At 37.0% G+C, this 17,807-nt stretch overlaps 1 protein-coding gene across 5 annotated transcripts in view; it reads left to right on the top strand.

Annotated features, from left to right (window-relative positions):
• The window catches only part of DNM3 (dynamin 3), a 559,032-nt gene that overhangs the window by 223,632 nt on the left and 317,593 nt on the right, over positions 1-17,807 (top strand). For all 5 annotated transcript variants that reach the window (XM_035010797.1, XM_035010801.1, XM_035010800.1 and 2 more), the window contains exons 11-12: positions 23-109; positions 5,138-5,208. In XM_035010797.1, the coding sequence (XP_034866688.1) occupies positions 23-109; positions 5,138-5,208 (158 nt within the window). The remainder of the gene's footprint in view (positions 1-22; positions 110-5,137; positions 5,209-17,807) is intronic.

Genomic DNA, 17,807 nt, shown 5'->3' with positions numbered 1-17,807 from the left:
TCAGGTCTGCTTCTCTTAACAGCTGGCAAACTTCCCCAGACTCTGTGAGGAAACAGAAAGGATTGTTGCCAACCACATTCGCGAACGAGAAGGGAAGACAAAGGACCAGGTGAGGGGAGGCTTCCTTGGCGGGCAGGGTCCTTGTGGGGAGCAGAAGGTCTCTCTCTGGGGCTGCCTGGTGGTCTCCAACAGTTGGCCTGTCTCTGAATGGAAAAAAGTAGCTGCAAACACAACCACACAGGTTTATTTGTACTTATTGATGAATTTTATCCATGTGTTGTTATGCTAACATCTTGTGTATGTTAAAAAGATAAACAAGTATAAAAACTTCAGAAGGATGACGTTTTGAAAGCAGTAATAGGAGTTCCATTACTTTTTTTGTTCCCTCAGTGCTCCATGGATCATCATGTGTACCCCAGCATGTATGCACCCCACTTTGAAAACCAAGAATCCAGAAACATACCACATTTTTTTCTTTAGGCAGGGGTTCTTAACCTTTAATGGGCCCACAGATGGGTATGAGGATATTCATAAATTCCAAAAATGTTATGCACAGTGTTTGGTGTTTGCAGTTTCTTTTCTGAGGTGCTTATCCTTAAGAACAGCTCTTTCAAACATTTCTATTTAGTAAATGCCTATGGCTTGTAAAGTGTGACCTTAAAATTATCTTCTAATCCTATTCAGCTCCGTGAATTCAAAAGATTATTTTATGTGACGATCCTTAATTAAAAAAAAAAAAGCTAAGGACTATGTGAAAATAATAAAAGCTTCTTAAATTTAGGTGGATTTTGTTCTTAGTTATTTAGAAAACATTATAATGGGAAGCACGGAGGTTTTCAAGTGCTCTTGGATTCCAGGACACAGCTGTGACAGCACGGAGAGGACCCTGGACCCAGGCCATGTGTTCTCCACAAAATAACAGCATGTTCTTGTGAAAATCACTTCTCAGGACTGTTGTTTCCTCATGTACAACATTGGGATGTGGGTCCATATGATCTCAGAAGTCTCTATAAGTTGGAATTCCAAGATTTTTGTGCTTCTTAGGTGAGTTGTAAAGGTGGAGAGGGACAGCCAGGGGAAAAAAGGAGGAAGGCAAAATAGAAGAGTGAGACAAACCGCAAGGAGAGAGACGCAGGCAACCTGCCACAGAGGGTGTGTGCAGGGGTCAGGAGGGGAGGGGTGGCAGGAGGAAGTGAAGAGACAGGATGGAGGCCCAGTAGGTTGGGATATTTGACTCAGTAACAGCTTGCTCTCTGCTTGAGCTATGGGATTCATTGCTACTACTTTTTATCATTGTGCTTTCAAAGTTAATTAACCATTATTTATAGTTTTCACTTGTTTTCCAGCTTCCACACCCTTGGATAGCTACAATAGCCAAAAGAGGAAAAAACAGGCTTTGTGACTTAGTGGAGATAAACAAATCAATGTTAACTCATGAACCAATGAAATGAAGCCCAGGCCCAGATATAAAATCCCGCCGCCAGAAGTTCCCCCGCACATCTAACGTCATGGCTGCTGTTGGACCAAGAAAACTTAAGTTCTAGTATCAGCCATACTCCTGACTTTAAGTCAATAAGATAACCGTTTTAATTTGGTATCTTTATAAAATACAAGGGATAATATATCCTACTTAACTCTTAGGGATCCTATGTAAAAACAATGTTGAGGAAAAAGTAGTACAGTTATTATCTTAATTATAAGCAATTGTTAACTTCTTCATGTTTCATGTTTTAGAGTTTTTGCTTTCCTAAAATGATATTCTCAAATTTAACGTTGTTAAGATTGTGGGCTTCCAGTTTAGACTGCCTGAGTTTGAATGCAAGCCCTACCATTACTTTCTGTGTGAATAACAAGGTACTCGACATCTTATACTTGAGTTTCCTCATCTTAAAGTGGGGTAATAATGTTAGTTAACTCAGAAGCATTTTGTGAGGATGAAATGAAGTAATCCAAATACAGCTCTTAGTTCTTCATTAATTTTAAGTGATTTTCATTGTTTTTCCTGAAGAGCTATGACACATAGTATCTGTGAGAAAGAATTGCCTTTTCTGATTTCAAGAGAAATTGTCTTCCATCTGCAACTCTGATGTAATGATGACAGTTAATCAATTAACCACTTGAAGCTGGTGCTTGACACCTGTAATATGGACCTGTGTAGCATAGTAAAATCATGCATGTTCTTGGTATTTGAATATATCAGTTTGTATAGATCTCACATGTGAGTTCTGAACTCAGTGCTGTTTTGGGTCATATGATGCTTCTGAAGTAGCTGGTCAGAGTGACCCATTTCCTCCAGCCTCTGTACCAGAAATGCTTTGAGGTGTTCTTGCAGTTATTTTCAGTTTTAAAAGATTTTTAAGAAATTATTACCAGCCTCTGCTGGAAGCTTTGTGTGGGGGTGAAAGTCTTCAAAATTAAAAAATTTGGGAAATCATAAATCTGTGAACTTTTTTCTTAAACAGTTTTTTCAAACATCTATGTATGCCTGCTCTTAAGCCAGGTGCTTCCATACGTGTCATTGCATGTGAAAGTGGCTGACTTTGTGGGCGATTACTGCTAGCAGGGGTAGCTTTACTTTTCTTTAAATATTCAGTAACTGTGGGTAAAAAGGCAGTGAGAAACTCTGAGAAAGTGAAAAAATGAGAAAAAAATGTACTATTTTCCTTTTCATCCTCCACATGTGACCTGGCTCTTTTCCTAGGATGAACACAGACTCCCAGTTTCCAGGAATATGAATGAGAGCAGCCATAGTTTTTATTTTTTTTCTACTTTTTTCCTATAGTGCAGTCCAAGTTAATGTGCATGAACGGCCAAGATATTCATGACAACCTTAGGCAGTGTTGAGAATTATGTAGATATTTTGCTCTTTATGGTGGCAACAATTTATTTGTGCTTAAACATTATGGTTTATTGATACAAACCCTTGGTGAAACAGATTTGGGAGTATGACATTTAACAGAATCTGGCTTCATTGTAGGGAGAATAGAGGCAATACCATAGATAATCTAATAATAACAATTCTTCCTAACTCTCTAGTTTTGTTCATTAAGAGAAGAAATGAAACTGTATCTGATGACATGAAATTTTTTTATACAAGTACGATGTTACTGACCTAATGGTGCCTGTACCTTGGCTTTATGATTGGTAGTGGGGATGGATTTGGGGTGATCCATTTATTCTTTTTGGCAGGTCCCCTTGGGACTCACAGCAAGATTTGGCCAGATGACCAGCCGAGATTAGCCATGAAAGCAAAACCTTAGAGCTCATAGCACTGGGTAGTGAGAGACAATAATAAGTGGCCATGTACTAATTATAATATGGTAATAAATTGCTCCCTTTAAAGTAAAGTATTTTTCAAGGCTGGTAGAAGTTATAAATTTATAGCCACAAATACTTAGTGAGCACCTACTATGTGTATCATGCTACATTCTGGGTAGAAAGTGGCGAACAAGAGAAGTATAATTCCTGCTTCCATGGAGCTTACTTGTACTCTTGCAGGGAAGCAAAACATCAAACAAAATATATACAGATAATTAGTTACATTTGTGGTATACACAACAAATAAAAAGCATAAGGTGCAATGTACATGTAAAATATAATATGATAATATAGTCTATATGACAGTAATAGCTTGATCCAGTCTGGTCTGGGATGAGGGTACAGGTTGAGGATCTGATAAGGCTTTCCTGAGGAAGTACTCTCTGGGAAGCATTATATAGACCATGTCAGTGAACCATTATTATCAGGGCTCTGATGCACTCAAATGTCATCTTCAGTGGAAGGAGGCGGCCTGAATAAGCCTGCTGTGTTTATCAAAAGTTCATTCAACAAAGTCAAAGTACAGAGTTCTGGAGGTATGTGGGCAGAGATTCTTTTTTTTTTTAGATTTTGTTTATTTGAGAGAGAGAGTGAGCACAAGTGGGGATGGAGGGTGGGGCAGAAGGAGAGGGAGAAGCAGACTTCCTTCTGAGCAGAGAGCTCCATCCCAGGACCCCGGGATCATGACCTGAGCCAAAGGCAGATGCTTAACCGACTGAGCCACCCAGGCGCCCCTGTGGGCAGGGATTCTTAAGTATTTTTTTCTATTAACAAGTCTCAGCATTCTAGAAAAACAAGGGACACAGTTGGGAGAGCAAGGAAACAGGAAGGGGAACTCAGTTTTGAGTATCTCTGGAATAAAACTCTCTTCCGGTTTCTGGTTGGTTGCTTCACTCTCTCTTGTTCTAAGCCCTCTTGTCTCCTATTGAAGAATATTTTCTACAGAGGGACTTTCCAAATCTCTGACTTAGAGTTTATAAGTATCTTGTGGTTCGAACATTTTCATGTTTCATGTTTACTGGAACATGCATTCAATTCATTCCTTGACAAATCTTGATTGAATGTGCATATTGTTCTAGGCACTGGGGATAGAGCAGTGGATATGGCAGATGGGGTCTGTATACGGAATATGTAGAAACTTTCTATGTCAGCTAGTGGTAGTGCTACAAAGGAAAGTAAGGCAGAGTAATAGGATATGAAGAGAGTGCTAGTTTAGATAGAATTAGCAAGGAGGATCCCTCTGAGGAGGTGATCTTTTAGCAGAGACCTGACTGAAGTTTTGCTTTGATAATGAAGCCAGTGGTCTCAAGGATGTTTTCTATTTATTTGTATATTCCCTTTTTGAGTTGGTTGATGAGATGTTTCTTCTGCTTGCCTAGAAGGAACTTAAAGAGGTAGAAGAGAAGAGGAAAAACGAGATAATACTGTTATTTCATGGCTAATATACAGTGTCTGCAAGAGCAGGAAGTTCTGAGCAGCCCCTCACTGGTACACGCATGTCCTTTTGAACATTATGCCTACATTTTAGAAGACTAGAATAATTCTAGGTTCTGTGTTAAATAGGCAAAGAGTACATGCCTGTAAACTATAATGCTGTTGTCTTCATGTGGGACTCAGACTTTTGATGTAGACTTTTACTCTATGAATTTAGAGTAAAAATTATGAGTCTAATGAGAAAAATTAGTGCAGCTTTTCATTTTAACTGAAGCATCTTTTTAAAAATCAGAGGAAGATAAATAATTTGTAGGCAGTTACTGACATTTGTGTTTGAGAGTATTTGCGATGAGTTTTCACTGAAGTGTTTCTCTTTGATTTATAGGTACTGCTCTTGATTGATATCCAAGTCTCCTACATCAACACCAACCACGAAGATTTCATTGGGTTTGCAAAGTACGTGAAACACTTGATTGCCACATGCATTCCTCTTCCTAGTTTGGTTAGAATGCACATTGTGAATTTCTGCTACAACCCTACAACCCTACACTTCTGTGTCAGGATTAACTCTGAGTCGACCACGTAGGAGGTCTGAACCTCACAGCCATGAGGCCATGTTTTCTCGATAAAGTAGTTGGCTCTTTCTTTGTGCAGCATATGAAGTCATATGTGTCTTAGATATTCATTGTTTTTGGATGATGATCTGCAGTTTGTACTTGAACTCTCATAGATAAGCAGTAACAGATGCACATTTAAAATATGTTTGGGAACACTTTCTCACATAAATTTGAAGTATCAAATGCAATTCACAGGATCCAAGCTATTTTAATAATAACCCTAAGTAAGAATATAGAGGTCTATTTTTTTTTTAAACTATCCTTTGTAAACTTAGATGGAATCTTTTTGGATGAACATTCTCTTTTCTACAAAGTATATATATTTTATATAAGCTTGTCTATATATTGCTATTCTGTCATACATGTATTCTGTTATATTCTAATATTCTATTGCTATATTCACGGATACTGTCATATAGATATGCTTAGTTATTCAGGGTTGGTTATTCATCATGTGACATTTTCAAGACCCTGAGTTCACCATTTTTTCTTGACCTCTAGTGGAACCAATTTTCCTTTGCTTAAAAAAAAAAAAAAGGAATTTTGATGCTAACTCTAAAATATATTTGTGGCATGTACATGGTTCCAACTTCGGGTATATAAAACATAGTCTATTTTATATAAAATATAAAGTAAAGGGGCCAAGTACCATTACTTGAACTGCATATTCAAGAACAGGGACAAGTAAAAAAAATATAACAACAAAATGTATTACAAATTTATTTGATTATACTCTGACTTAGAAGCAATAGGTGTGTAGGTCATGTAAGCTAAACTACACAGTGGCCTGAGGAATTCATAGGCATATGTTAGGGAGCAAAGGCCCAATTATCCAACAGAAAATTGTCTCATTCTAAACTTGGCTGTTGTCATGATGGCTTAATCAACGGTATATGATATTTTGCATCCATTGTGTGGTAGATTAGTTTTTCTCAACTATTTTCTGTCTGTGACCTATGTGTAAAATTGTTAGAACACAGTGATGAATATGTTCCTTTGGTCAGTTGCCTTTTTCGCCACACTACCTACTTCAACTTCTAGATAGGTCTTTTCTCCACAGGCATTTCACATAGACCTGCCCCCCTCTCTTTTAGCCTCCATGGCTCTCACCATCTGCACTGCTCATTTCCTTCTGCAAAATCACCAGTGGGAAGACACCTAGACTCCAATATGCCTCTCTATCCCTAGACGTGGAACGGGGGGGGGGGGGGGGGGGAACTTGAGAATTTCTGCCCAGTTTCCAGCATAGCCAGTGAACTCCATGTGTTGGTGCCAAGCATTACACTAGTTGCTATGGGGGAAAATATATAAGAAAAAGAAAAAAAAAATTTTGTCTTTAGGAGCTTGCCGAATAATTGAAAAGTAGGGAGAAACACATGTAAAAAGTTAAGCTGAGCACATACCCTCCCCAGTGTCTATCACCCTCTCCATTTACTTCACTTGCTTCTTTGAGGACTTTAAAAGAACAACAAATCCTTGAGTCATTTGAAGTAACAGGAATGCTGCCTTTAATGTTGATTTTTATTGGTTACAAATGCTAGTTAGGTTCTTATAAAAATGTAACTGATGTAGATGTAACCTTGATACTATAACTTAAAAGTGAAAAGGATGTTGCAACATTGCCCGTTGTGGTACCTGATTTAAGGAAGAAACAGAAAAGAATCATAAGGAGTTTGGAAAGGATTCATATTTTTTTGAACAAGTTTTGTAATCAGTGCTGCAATTTAGTTTCACCCCTATAGTCTTCTTGAAACATCCCCCCCATTACCTATTTATTTATTTATAAAGATTTATTTATTTTAGAGAGAGAAAGAGAGAGGGAGAGAGAGAATGCGTGAGTGCACGGGGGGTGGGGCAGGTAGGGTTAGGGGGAGAGGGAGAGAGAGAATCTCACGCATACTCCCCGCTGAATGTGGAGCCTCACATGGGGCCCGATCTCATGACCCTCAGATCATGACCTGAGCCAAAACCAAGTGTTGGAGGTTCAACCAGCTGCGCCACCCAGGCGCCCCATACACTTATTTATTTTTAAAGATAAGTAGTCCAGAGTTTCAATATTTTCTACCTCAGAAGCTGTTCAACTACAGTATTATATTGACTCGGTTTCCAAAGGCACATAATTTTGCAAATGTAAATACTTTCAAACTCAGCTTTTTGATGCAGTCTCTCTGTAATCCAGGTGACTGCCCCATTTTTCCAGCAGTGAGGTAAGACTATGAACCTTTATGATGTTGGGGGAGAAAAAGAAGCATTGTTCAAACTGCTTTAGAAACTTAGCAACTATGCACATTTTTCATCGAATTTAAAACTGCACATCTAAACTTTCTTTTAAAGGACTGGCCTAGGAGTCAGCAGTCTGGATATTTTTTTTCCAGGGTTTGTCACTGGTGAGCTTTGGGTTTTGGCAAGTCATTTAGCCTTTCTGTATCTCAGTTTACTGCTCTATCAAATGGAATAATAAATAATCCCTGTCTTGTGTACTTTTCAGGATTGTTGGAAGATCAAATTAATGAAGTTATGGGAAAGTGCTTTTGCAAACTGTGGTGTAGTCTGTAAAAGTGAGAAAGTGCCACACACACACACACACACACACACACATACAGAGATACCCAGAAGAATTTGATTACTAGATGTACCATTTTACTTTGTTATGAAATTTATGATGCCTTGAGTATGATTGCCACTGGAATATTTTTTTAATTGCTGATATTGTCTCTAAATGAGACTCAGAGGTGAATGTTCTTTCCATTTGTATGATGAGTTGGAGTGCATTTCAGTGTGACATGGGACAATTACGAATATGAAGAAATGTTCATTTCAAAATCACTTAAGGGGTTGTGGTATTTTTTTGTGCTTTTAAAAATTAAAAAAATATGGTTGTAGCTATAAATTTTAAAGTTGGCAGGAATGCTGTTTCCATCAAAGAAGAAAAGTCAAGCCATATTTGAAGACAATTATGTAAGTATTTTTAAGTTCCAAAGATAGAAAATTAAGGTCTGGAGTTGAGGAAAAGAAGCATTTATTTCATAAAATTTTTAGAGAGTTGCCAAAAGAGGGGTCCACTTCTCAGATTTATAGGATGGTGATAGACATAGCATTTTATACACACATATATTTTTTTCACCTGGGATGACTTTTGTTCTAAAAATTAAAAGAAAAAAAGAAAACAAATTGCTAAAATTAGATGAACAGAATATTAATTCTCAAAGCAGTGTTCAGGACATCTCAAACTTGTCCTTTCTGCTGTAGACCGTATTCCACCATGCTGAATGTGTGGAAATTTTTTTTTCATTTCCCAGCTATTTGTTAAACATGGACCATAAAATATGTACCACGTGTAATGTGTCCAAGAAAGCACTGCTGTAGGCTTGCTTTGGAATTTCCTGATTTCTGAAAGCTTGATCTTTCAACTATAATATAGTTTCTGAATCTAACAGTCCAATATTTCAGAAGAAAATGTCCACTTTCCTCATGATTTAAGGATTTTAATTTATCATTCTTCTCTGTTGAAAAAAACAACCCTACATTCTATTTTTTTTAGACAATACTAGTTTTTGTTATGTAAGAAAACAAAAGCTAGTCCAATTATTCTTTTATTCACTTCCCCTCTTTCTCTGTAATCCTGCTGTATTTGAATAGAAAGGCAAGCTTGTTAGTTGAATGCCTTGGGAAGTGAACTTTCACATTCTTGGGCTCTTCTTCATTTGTTCCATGGGCACAATTTGCCTTCTGTCTATGACTTACGCAGTCCAGTGGTTTAAGAGAAAAATAGGCTCCAGATATAGACCATTAGAGTAATATCTCTGTGCCACGAGCAGCAGACCAAGGTCCATTTTTCAATCTACTCAGTCAGTCTCAACACCTGTTTTCTCATAGCTGAAATGATACAGTGTGCAGATTTCAATTCTTGTTATATGAGTACCATGAAAATTCTCTTGGTTGTAATATTCATTGTATCTCTTTCCTGATCCTCTGGAATGCCTTTGTTGCCATTTTATGAAAGGTGGTATATTGGAGCCTTGGCACCAAATTTTAGAGCAATGTTGGTTTTTCCCTTTGCATTCTCCTTTTTTTTTTTCCTAATACATAATTATATTCTATTATAATAGTGTTTCTAGTTCCTATTCTTACATGAGAATGTTCTCTCTTGTGGAATCAAATTTTAGGTATTATAACAAGATTATTCTTTTGACTCATGCAAATTCAGGAATTAAATGCTTGGTTGCTTACTGGGACTAGTATCGTGTAGAAATATAGGGTTGAACAACTTGCAAGGGCATCATTGGTATCACCTATTCAAATAGGTTATGAATTCTAATGTTTTAAGCACCATTTTAAAAATAAGCAGACTTGTACTTTTCTCCTTCATTCTCAAATCTGTTATTTTGAATATTATCTTCATCCTTAAAATGGATCTTAGGAGGTGAGTCATCCTTCTTTGATAGGCCCCCAAGTTCTAGAGGGTTTTCTTGCATAATATTTAGCCTGTGACTTCACTAAAGATCTTGCAGGGGGAATTGACATCATGTAGTTTTCTTCCCCTTTTGGCTTCAATCTGATTGGACGGAGCCAAGCCGGCTTGTGATAAGCTGCACTCTTGGGACTGTCGACGGGTGTTCATAATCTTCTTGGGGTAATATAAAAGAACATTCTGAAAGAGCTTCTTAACTCCAGAGCAGTGCCATCCAATAGAACTTTCTGAAGGGATGGGAATATTTTATAATCTGTGCTACCCAATACAATAGCTTCTAGCCACATGTACCTATTGAGTAGCTTAAATGTGGCTAGTAAAACAAAAGAAATGAAATGAAAGTTAAATTAAATTTTAATTAATTAAATTTTTTATTTAAATAGCCACATTTGGCTACCAGAAACTGTATTGAACAACATAGTTCTAGAGTATGGTGAGTCCAGCTGATTGCTGAGTCCTTCATTGGTGAGCCATACTTTACTGACTGCTTGGTGGTAACCTACAGTGGTAGCTACTAGAAGAGAAAAAGGAGATAACTTTGTTAGTTGCTGCTAAGCAAACCCCAAAGCTTAGGAATGTGCAGTCAACTCTTTATTTTTTTATTTTATTTTATTTTATTATGTTATATGAGTCACCATACATTACATCATTAGTTTTTGATGTTGTGTTCCATGATTCATTGTTTGCATATAACACCCAGTGCTCCATTCAATACGTGCCCTCTTTAATACCCATCACAGAGCTAACCCATCCCCCCCACCCCCTCCCCTCTAAAACCCTTAGTTTGTTTCTCAGAGTCCATAGTCTCTCCTGGTTCGTCTCCCCCTCCGATTTCCCCCCCTTCATTTTTCCCTTCCTACTATCTTCTTCTTCTTCTTCTTTTTTTTTTTTAACATATAATGTATTATTTGTTTCAGAGGTACAGGTCTGTGATTCATCAGTCTTACACAATTCACAGCACTCATCATAGCACATACCCTCCCCAGTGTCTATCACTCAGCCACCCCATCCCTCCCACCCCCCATCACTCCAGCAACCCTCAGTTTGTTTCCTGAGATTAAGAATTCCTCGTATCAGTGAGATCATATGATACTTGTCTTTCTCTGACTTATTTCGCTTAGCATAATACCCTCCAGTTCCATCCATGTCATTGCAAATGGCAAGATTTCGTTGTGTTGTGTTTTTTTTTTTGATGGCTGCATAATATTCCATTGTATATATACACCACATTTTCTTTATTCATTCATCTGTTGATGGACATCTTGGCTTTTTCCATAGTTTGGCTATTGTGGACATTGCTGCTATAAACATTGGGGTGCATGTGCCCCTTTGGATCACATTTGTATCTTTGGGGTAAATACCCAGTAGTGCAATTGCTGGGTCATAGGGTAGCTCTATTTTCAACTTTTTGAGGAATCTCCATACTATTTTCCAAAGTGGCTGCACCAGCTTGTATTCCCACCAACAGTGTAGGAGGGTTCCCCTTTCTCCGCATCCTCACCAACATCTGTCGTTTCCTGATTTATTAATGTTAGCCATTCTGGCAATCAACTCTTTAAATGCTCTGTTACCAAAGTATAAAGGATGAGCCTTTTCCTTATACTGCCATAGTGTGTATGTTACCATTTTGCTAGTATTTTCTCTCTCATGGTTACTAATAAAGTTTCATTTAATTCCAAATCTCTATGAACTAAACATAGTGGTGGAGGGAGAGGCACACCCTAACATTTGCCATGGAATCTACATCTTTGAGGGACTTCATTTTCTTGATTTACTTGAGCCCTGTATGGGTTGACTTAGAGTCAACCTTAGATTTAGACTCCACTTTTTTCTTTCTCATTTGTCTTTCACTTTTCAGCCCACTGCAGTCTTTTTTTTTTTTTTAAGATTTTATTTATTTATTATTTGAGAGAGAGAGATTGAGAGAACGAGAGGGAGGAGGGGCCGGGGGAGAAGCCGACTCCCTGCTGAGCAGGGAGCCTGATGCGGGACTCGATCCCAGGACCTTGGGATCATGATCTGAGCTGAAGGCAGTCGCAATGAACTGACTGAGCCACCCAGGCGTCCAGCCCACTGCAGTCTTGTTTCTCCCACACTACTCTACTGAGACTGCTTTTGGTTGAGACAGAACAGTTAATCCAATGGACAATTCTGAGTCTTTCATTTTACACCATAACCATTTCTTGTTGAGATCTGTTCCTTTGCTTCAGTACCCCTCCACTGTCTCCTGGTTTTCCTCTTTCTGTTCTAGCCGCACCTTCTCAGTTTTATTTTGGAGCTCTTTATCCTCTGATCATTGCTTAACAACTGTTTTTTATCATGAGTCTTTCATAGATCCTCTTCTTTTCTCACTTAACTGCACTATCCCTGACCAATACCTCTCACTGCAATGATTGCAGTTACCATCTTTATCTGATGACTCTAAATCTAGACCTCCATTCCAGAACTTTTTCCTGGACTGTGTACCATATTCTACTACATACTACGCATCTCTACTTGTATACCTTATAGAAGCCACAACCAAATATTTCTAAATTAAGCTCATCATGTGATCGTAGAATTTACTCCTCTCCATTGTTCCCTCTCTCTGTGGATGGGAACTCCCAGTTGCTCAAACCAGAAACCTGAGCATCATTTTCTACTCCTTCTTCCCCTTCTTTGTTTCCCTCCATCTTTATCAAGTCCATTTGATTCTGCCTCTGTAATATTTTTTGAGCTTATCTATTTCTTCCTGTCATCATTACTACTACTAAAGTTAGTCTTTTCTTGCCTGGGTTACTACAGTAGTCTCCCTGCCTCTTGCCATGTTCATTCTCATTCCTTCTGGGGTTCCCTGTTACTTTCAGAGTAAAGTCTGAACTGATCAGTATGGTTTCTAAGGTCCTGTAGAATCCATCTTCTGCTTACTTCTTCAGCTATTCTGTTGTCACTATTTCTGTCTGTCTCACCCCCTAGCCCTGTGCTCTGGCCAGACTGACCACTTTTGGATCCCTCAATGTACTATACTCTTGCTGCAGCACCTGTCCATGGCACACTTCTTCAAAATATTTAAACTTCCTATTGCAGGTAACATTAATAATCTAGTTAAAAATAACCTTGGTATCAAAATATAATTTCATAACTATTTCTTAAGAAACTACTATAAACACTGTGCTAGGTAATGCTGGTGGTAAGAGAGGTAAAGATACCCAGATTAATGTAGCACACGGCCAGCCATCAAGGAGCAGACATAGTTGGAGGGGAGTTGAGATCAGCCTTTAACAAAGTCCTGTTTATATAATACAGGCACAGGCCCAGAGCTTTGGGAGTTCATGGGAAAGAGAGATAACTGGAGGTTTCTAAGAAGGCATAATCCAGAAATGGTACTCGATTGACTTTGAAGGCTGGGCAGGACTCCAGCAGTCAGAGGGAGGGGGTCTAGGCTGACTGTTTCCTGTCTTCCCTGCTTCAGTCAATACTACCCATTTCAGGAAGGTAATTTTACTAAAACACTGCTTTGATCATGCCATTTGCTGGCTCAGAAACTTTGAATATTTTTTGCTGCCTCTAATATAGTGGCCAAATTCTTCATAATTGGCTTCAACATACAGTTATTGTACTAAATGGCTCTTAAGGTCATTTTACAAACCTGAGTCTATGATTATATAGTTTTGCCATAATAGTTTTACTTTCCACAACATGCCTCATTTTTTACCTCCTGGCTTTGCTAATACTACTCCATTCTCTTGGAATGCAGTTGCTTGTCTTCCTTTGTTAATGTCTAACCTCTTTTTAAGTTTTCTGTGAAAATCTTAGATCACATCAGACTAAAATAATCTTTTTTCTCTGAACATTCAGACCTATTACTATGCATAGGGCTTATTTGGAAAATGGTCACATACCCCCTTGACACACTCTTTTGTTATTTGAATCTTTTATTATGTGTGCACATTGACAAGGATAGAAATGAATATGCAAAAAATAATTTGAGTTAAAAGAGAATATTTTTTTCTTTGAATGAATTTCATTGTGTTCTTATTTTTACAAAAATTTAAGCCTCTTATTATATACTTTTAAAATCAATAGGTCTCAGAAAATTAAACTAAATAAACCTAATTTGGTTTTCTGTGTGTTAGTGCTTTGGCAAAGCCTTCCACAGTGACTTGTGTGTAATAGGAATTTATACAATTAACAACAAACACACACACAGAATAAGAAGATACAAGGTAATTATATCCTACATTTGGAACAGAAGCACTTTATTTTTTAGCTTTCTGTTACATCTTCACATACTTATTCGTATGGAGTTTATCCTTTCTGTGTTATTTGTGTTTTGTGTAGCTCACTACCTGTACTAGGTAAATTGGAGGCTTCTGATTACAAGAACTGTACTTATTTGTGTTTATATCTTCTACAGAGTGCCTTGCAGATAACTGGTGCTCTAAAATTTTTGACTTGTGTCAAATTAAAGCATTATATATCGGTATGTTTTCAATATTGCAGATATAACCAACTAAGTACCTATCACCAAGAATATGTCCAAAGGCTCAAACTAACTTGCAAGTCCTTACATGGTTTCCCATGAATACATTTTAATTTTTATTTAGTTATATTTTTAAATTAAATTAAATTTATTTTTTTATTTTTTTATTTTTTTAAATTCAAGTATAATTAGCATACAGTATTCTATTCATTTCAGGTATACAATATGGTGATTCAACAATTCTATACATTTTTCAGTGCTCATCAAAATAAGTGTACTCTTAATCCCCTTTATCTGTTTCACTCATGCCCCCACCAACCTCCCCTCTGGCAACCACCAGTTGGTTCTTTTTATTTAAGAATGTTTTTTATTGTTTGTCTTTTTATCTTTGTTCATTTGTTTTGTTTCTTAAATTCCACATATGAGTGAAATCATATGGTATATTTCTTTCTCTGATTGACTTATTTCAGTTAGTGTAATAACTTTCTAGGTCCATCCATGTTGTTGCAAATTGCAAGATTTCATTCTTTTTAATGGCTGAGTAATAATCCATAATGTGTATGTGTGTGTGTGTATACATACAACTATAATATAATTATATACAATATTATATATTACATCTTCATTATCCATTAATCTATCTATGGACAGGTGGGTTTCTTGCATATATTGGCTATTGTAAATAATGCTGAAATAAACATAAAATAAACATATGTCTTTTCAAATTGTGTTTTCATTTTTGTTGGCTAAATACCCTTTAGTGGAATTACTGGATCATATGGTAATTCTATTTTAAATTTTTTGAGGAACCTCCATACTGTTTTCCTCAGTGGCTGTACCAGGGTGAATTCCCACCAGCAGTGCATGAGGTTTCCTTTTTCTCTTCATCTTTGCCAGTACTTGTTATTTCTTCTGTTTCTGATTTTAGCCATTCTGACAGGTGTGAGGTGATATCTCATTGTGGTTTTGATTTGCATTTCCCTGATGATTAGTGATGTTGAGCATCTTTTCATATGTCTGTTGGCTATCTGTATGTCTTCTTTGGAAAAATGTCTAATCAGGTCTTCTGTCCATTTTTAAATTGGATTATTTGGTTTTCGGGTGTTGAGTTGTATAAGTTCTTTATATATTTTGTATATGTACCCCTAATCAGATAAACCATTTGCAATATCTCCTCCCATTCAGTAGTTTTTCTTTTCATTTTGTTGATGGTTTCCTTTGCTGTGCATAGTCCCAATAGTTTAATTTTGTAATATCAAAGAAATTACTGCCTATGTTTTTTTTTTTTCTAGGAATTTTATGGTTTTGGGTCTCACATTTGGGTCTTTAAACCATTTTGAGTCTATTTTTGTGTATGATGTAAGAAAGTGGTACAGTTTCATTCTTTTATATGTAGCACTCCAGTTTTCCCAAAGCCATTTGTTGAAGAGACTATCTTTTTCCCATTGTACATTCTTTCCTTCTTTGTTGTAGATTAATTGACCATAAAAGCATGGGTTTATTTCTGGGCTCTCTTTTCTGTTCCATTGATCTATGTGTCTGTTTTTGTGCCTGTACCATACTGTTTTGATTATTACAGCTTTGTAGTATATCTTAAAACCCAGGATTGTGATGTCTCCAGCTTTGTTTTTCTTTCTGAAGATTGCTTTGGCTATTTGGGGTCTTTATGATTTCATACAGATGTTAGTGTCATTTTTTCTAGTTCTGTGAAAAATGCTGTTGGTATTTTGATAGAGATTGCATGAAAGATTGCTTTGGGTGCTATGGACATTTTAACAGTATTGGTTCTTCTAATCCATGAACATCACCTTGGTTGAGTTTATTCTTAGGTATTTAAATTCATTTTTTATTTTTTGAGGGGGGTGGGAGGAGCAGAAGGAGAGAAAGAATCTTAGGCAGTCTCCATGCCTAGCATGGAGCCTGATGCAAGGCTCTATCCCATCACCCTGAGATCATGACTTGAGCTGAGATCAAGAGTCGGAAGCTTGACCGACTGAGCTACCTAGGTGCCCCGGTATTTTATTCTTTTTGGAGCAGTTATAAATGGGCTTGTTTTCTTAATTTCTCTTTTTGCTATTTCATTATTAGCATATAGAAATGCATCAGATTTCCACATATTAATTTTGTATCCTGAGACTATTGATGTATTAGTTCTAGTAGTTTTTTGGTGGATTCTTTCAGGTTTTCTATATAAAGTATGATGTCATCTGCAAATAGTGACAGTTTTACTTCTTCCTTACCAATCTGGATGCCTTTTACTTCCTTTTCTTGTTTGATTTTTGTGGCTAGAACTTTCAGTACTATGTTGAACAAAAGTGGTGAGAGTGGACATCTTGATTTTGTTCCTGTTCTTAGAGGAAAAGCTCTTGTTTTTTCACCACTGACTATGATGTTAGCTCTGTGTTTTTCATATAAGGCCTTTATTATGTTGGGGTATGTTCCTTCTAAACCTACTTTGTTGAGAGTTTTTACCATGAATGGATGATGTAGTTTTTCAAATGCTTTTTATGCATCTAGTGAGGTGATTATATGGTTTGTCTCTTTTCTCTTGTCAATGTGATTAATTTGCAAATATTGAACCACTCTTGCATCCCTGGAATAAATCCCACTTGATCATGATGAATGATCTTTTAATGTTTTGTTAGATTTGTTTTGCTAAGATTTTGTTGAGGATTTCTTTCTTTCTTTCTTTCTTTCTTTCTTTCTTTTTTTTTTTTTTGTTGAGGATTTCTGCATCTATGTTCATCAAAGATATTGGCCTGTGGTTTTCCTTTTTTGTGGTATCTTTATCTGGTTTTAGTATCAGGGTAATGCTGGCCTCAGAATGAATTTGGATGCTTTCTTCCTCTTCTATTATTTGGAATATTTCAAGAAGAATAGGTGTTAACTCTACTTTAAATGTTTGGTAGAATTCACATATGAAGTCGTCTGGTCTTGGACTTTTGTTTGGAGTTTTGTTTTGTTTTGTTTTGTTTTTTACTGATTCAATTTCACTGCTGCTAATGGGTCTGTTCTAATTTTGTTTTTTCCTGATTCAGCTTTGAAAGGTTATATGTTTCTAGGAATTTCTTGTAGGTTGTCTGACTTGTTGGCATATAATTTTTCATAATATTCTCTTATAATCCTTTCTATTTCTATGGTGTGGGTTGTTATTCCTCCTCCTTTATTTCAGATTTTATTTATTTGAGACCTCTCTCTTTTTCTTGATGAGTCTGGCTAAAGATAAAGAATTTTGTTGGGGCGCCTGGGTGGCTCAGTTGGTTAAGCGACTGCCTTCGGCTCAGGTCATGATCCTGGAGTCCCGGGATCGAGTCCCGCATCGGGCTCCCTGCTCGGCAGGGGGTCTGCTTCTCCCTCTGACCCTCCCCCCTCTCATGTGCTCTCTGTCTCTCTCATTCTCTCTCATTCTCTCTGTCTCAAATAAATAAAGAAATAAAATCTTAAAAAAAAAAAAAAAAGAATTTTGTTGATTTTTTCTAAGAACCAGCTTCTGGTTTCATTAATC

Source organism: Mirounga leonina, unplaced genomic scaffold, assembly GCF_011800145.1.
Source record: "Mirounga leonina isolate KUSES-001 unplaced genomic scaffold, KU_Mleo_1.0 Mir_154, whole genome shotgun sequence".
Taxonomy (NCBI): Eukaryota; Metazoa; Chordata; class Mammalia; order Carnivora; family Phocidae; genus Mirounga; species Mirounga leonina.
Note: the sequence above shows the minus strand (reverse complement) of the source record. Positions and strands in the feature narration are given on the sequence as shown.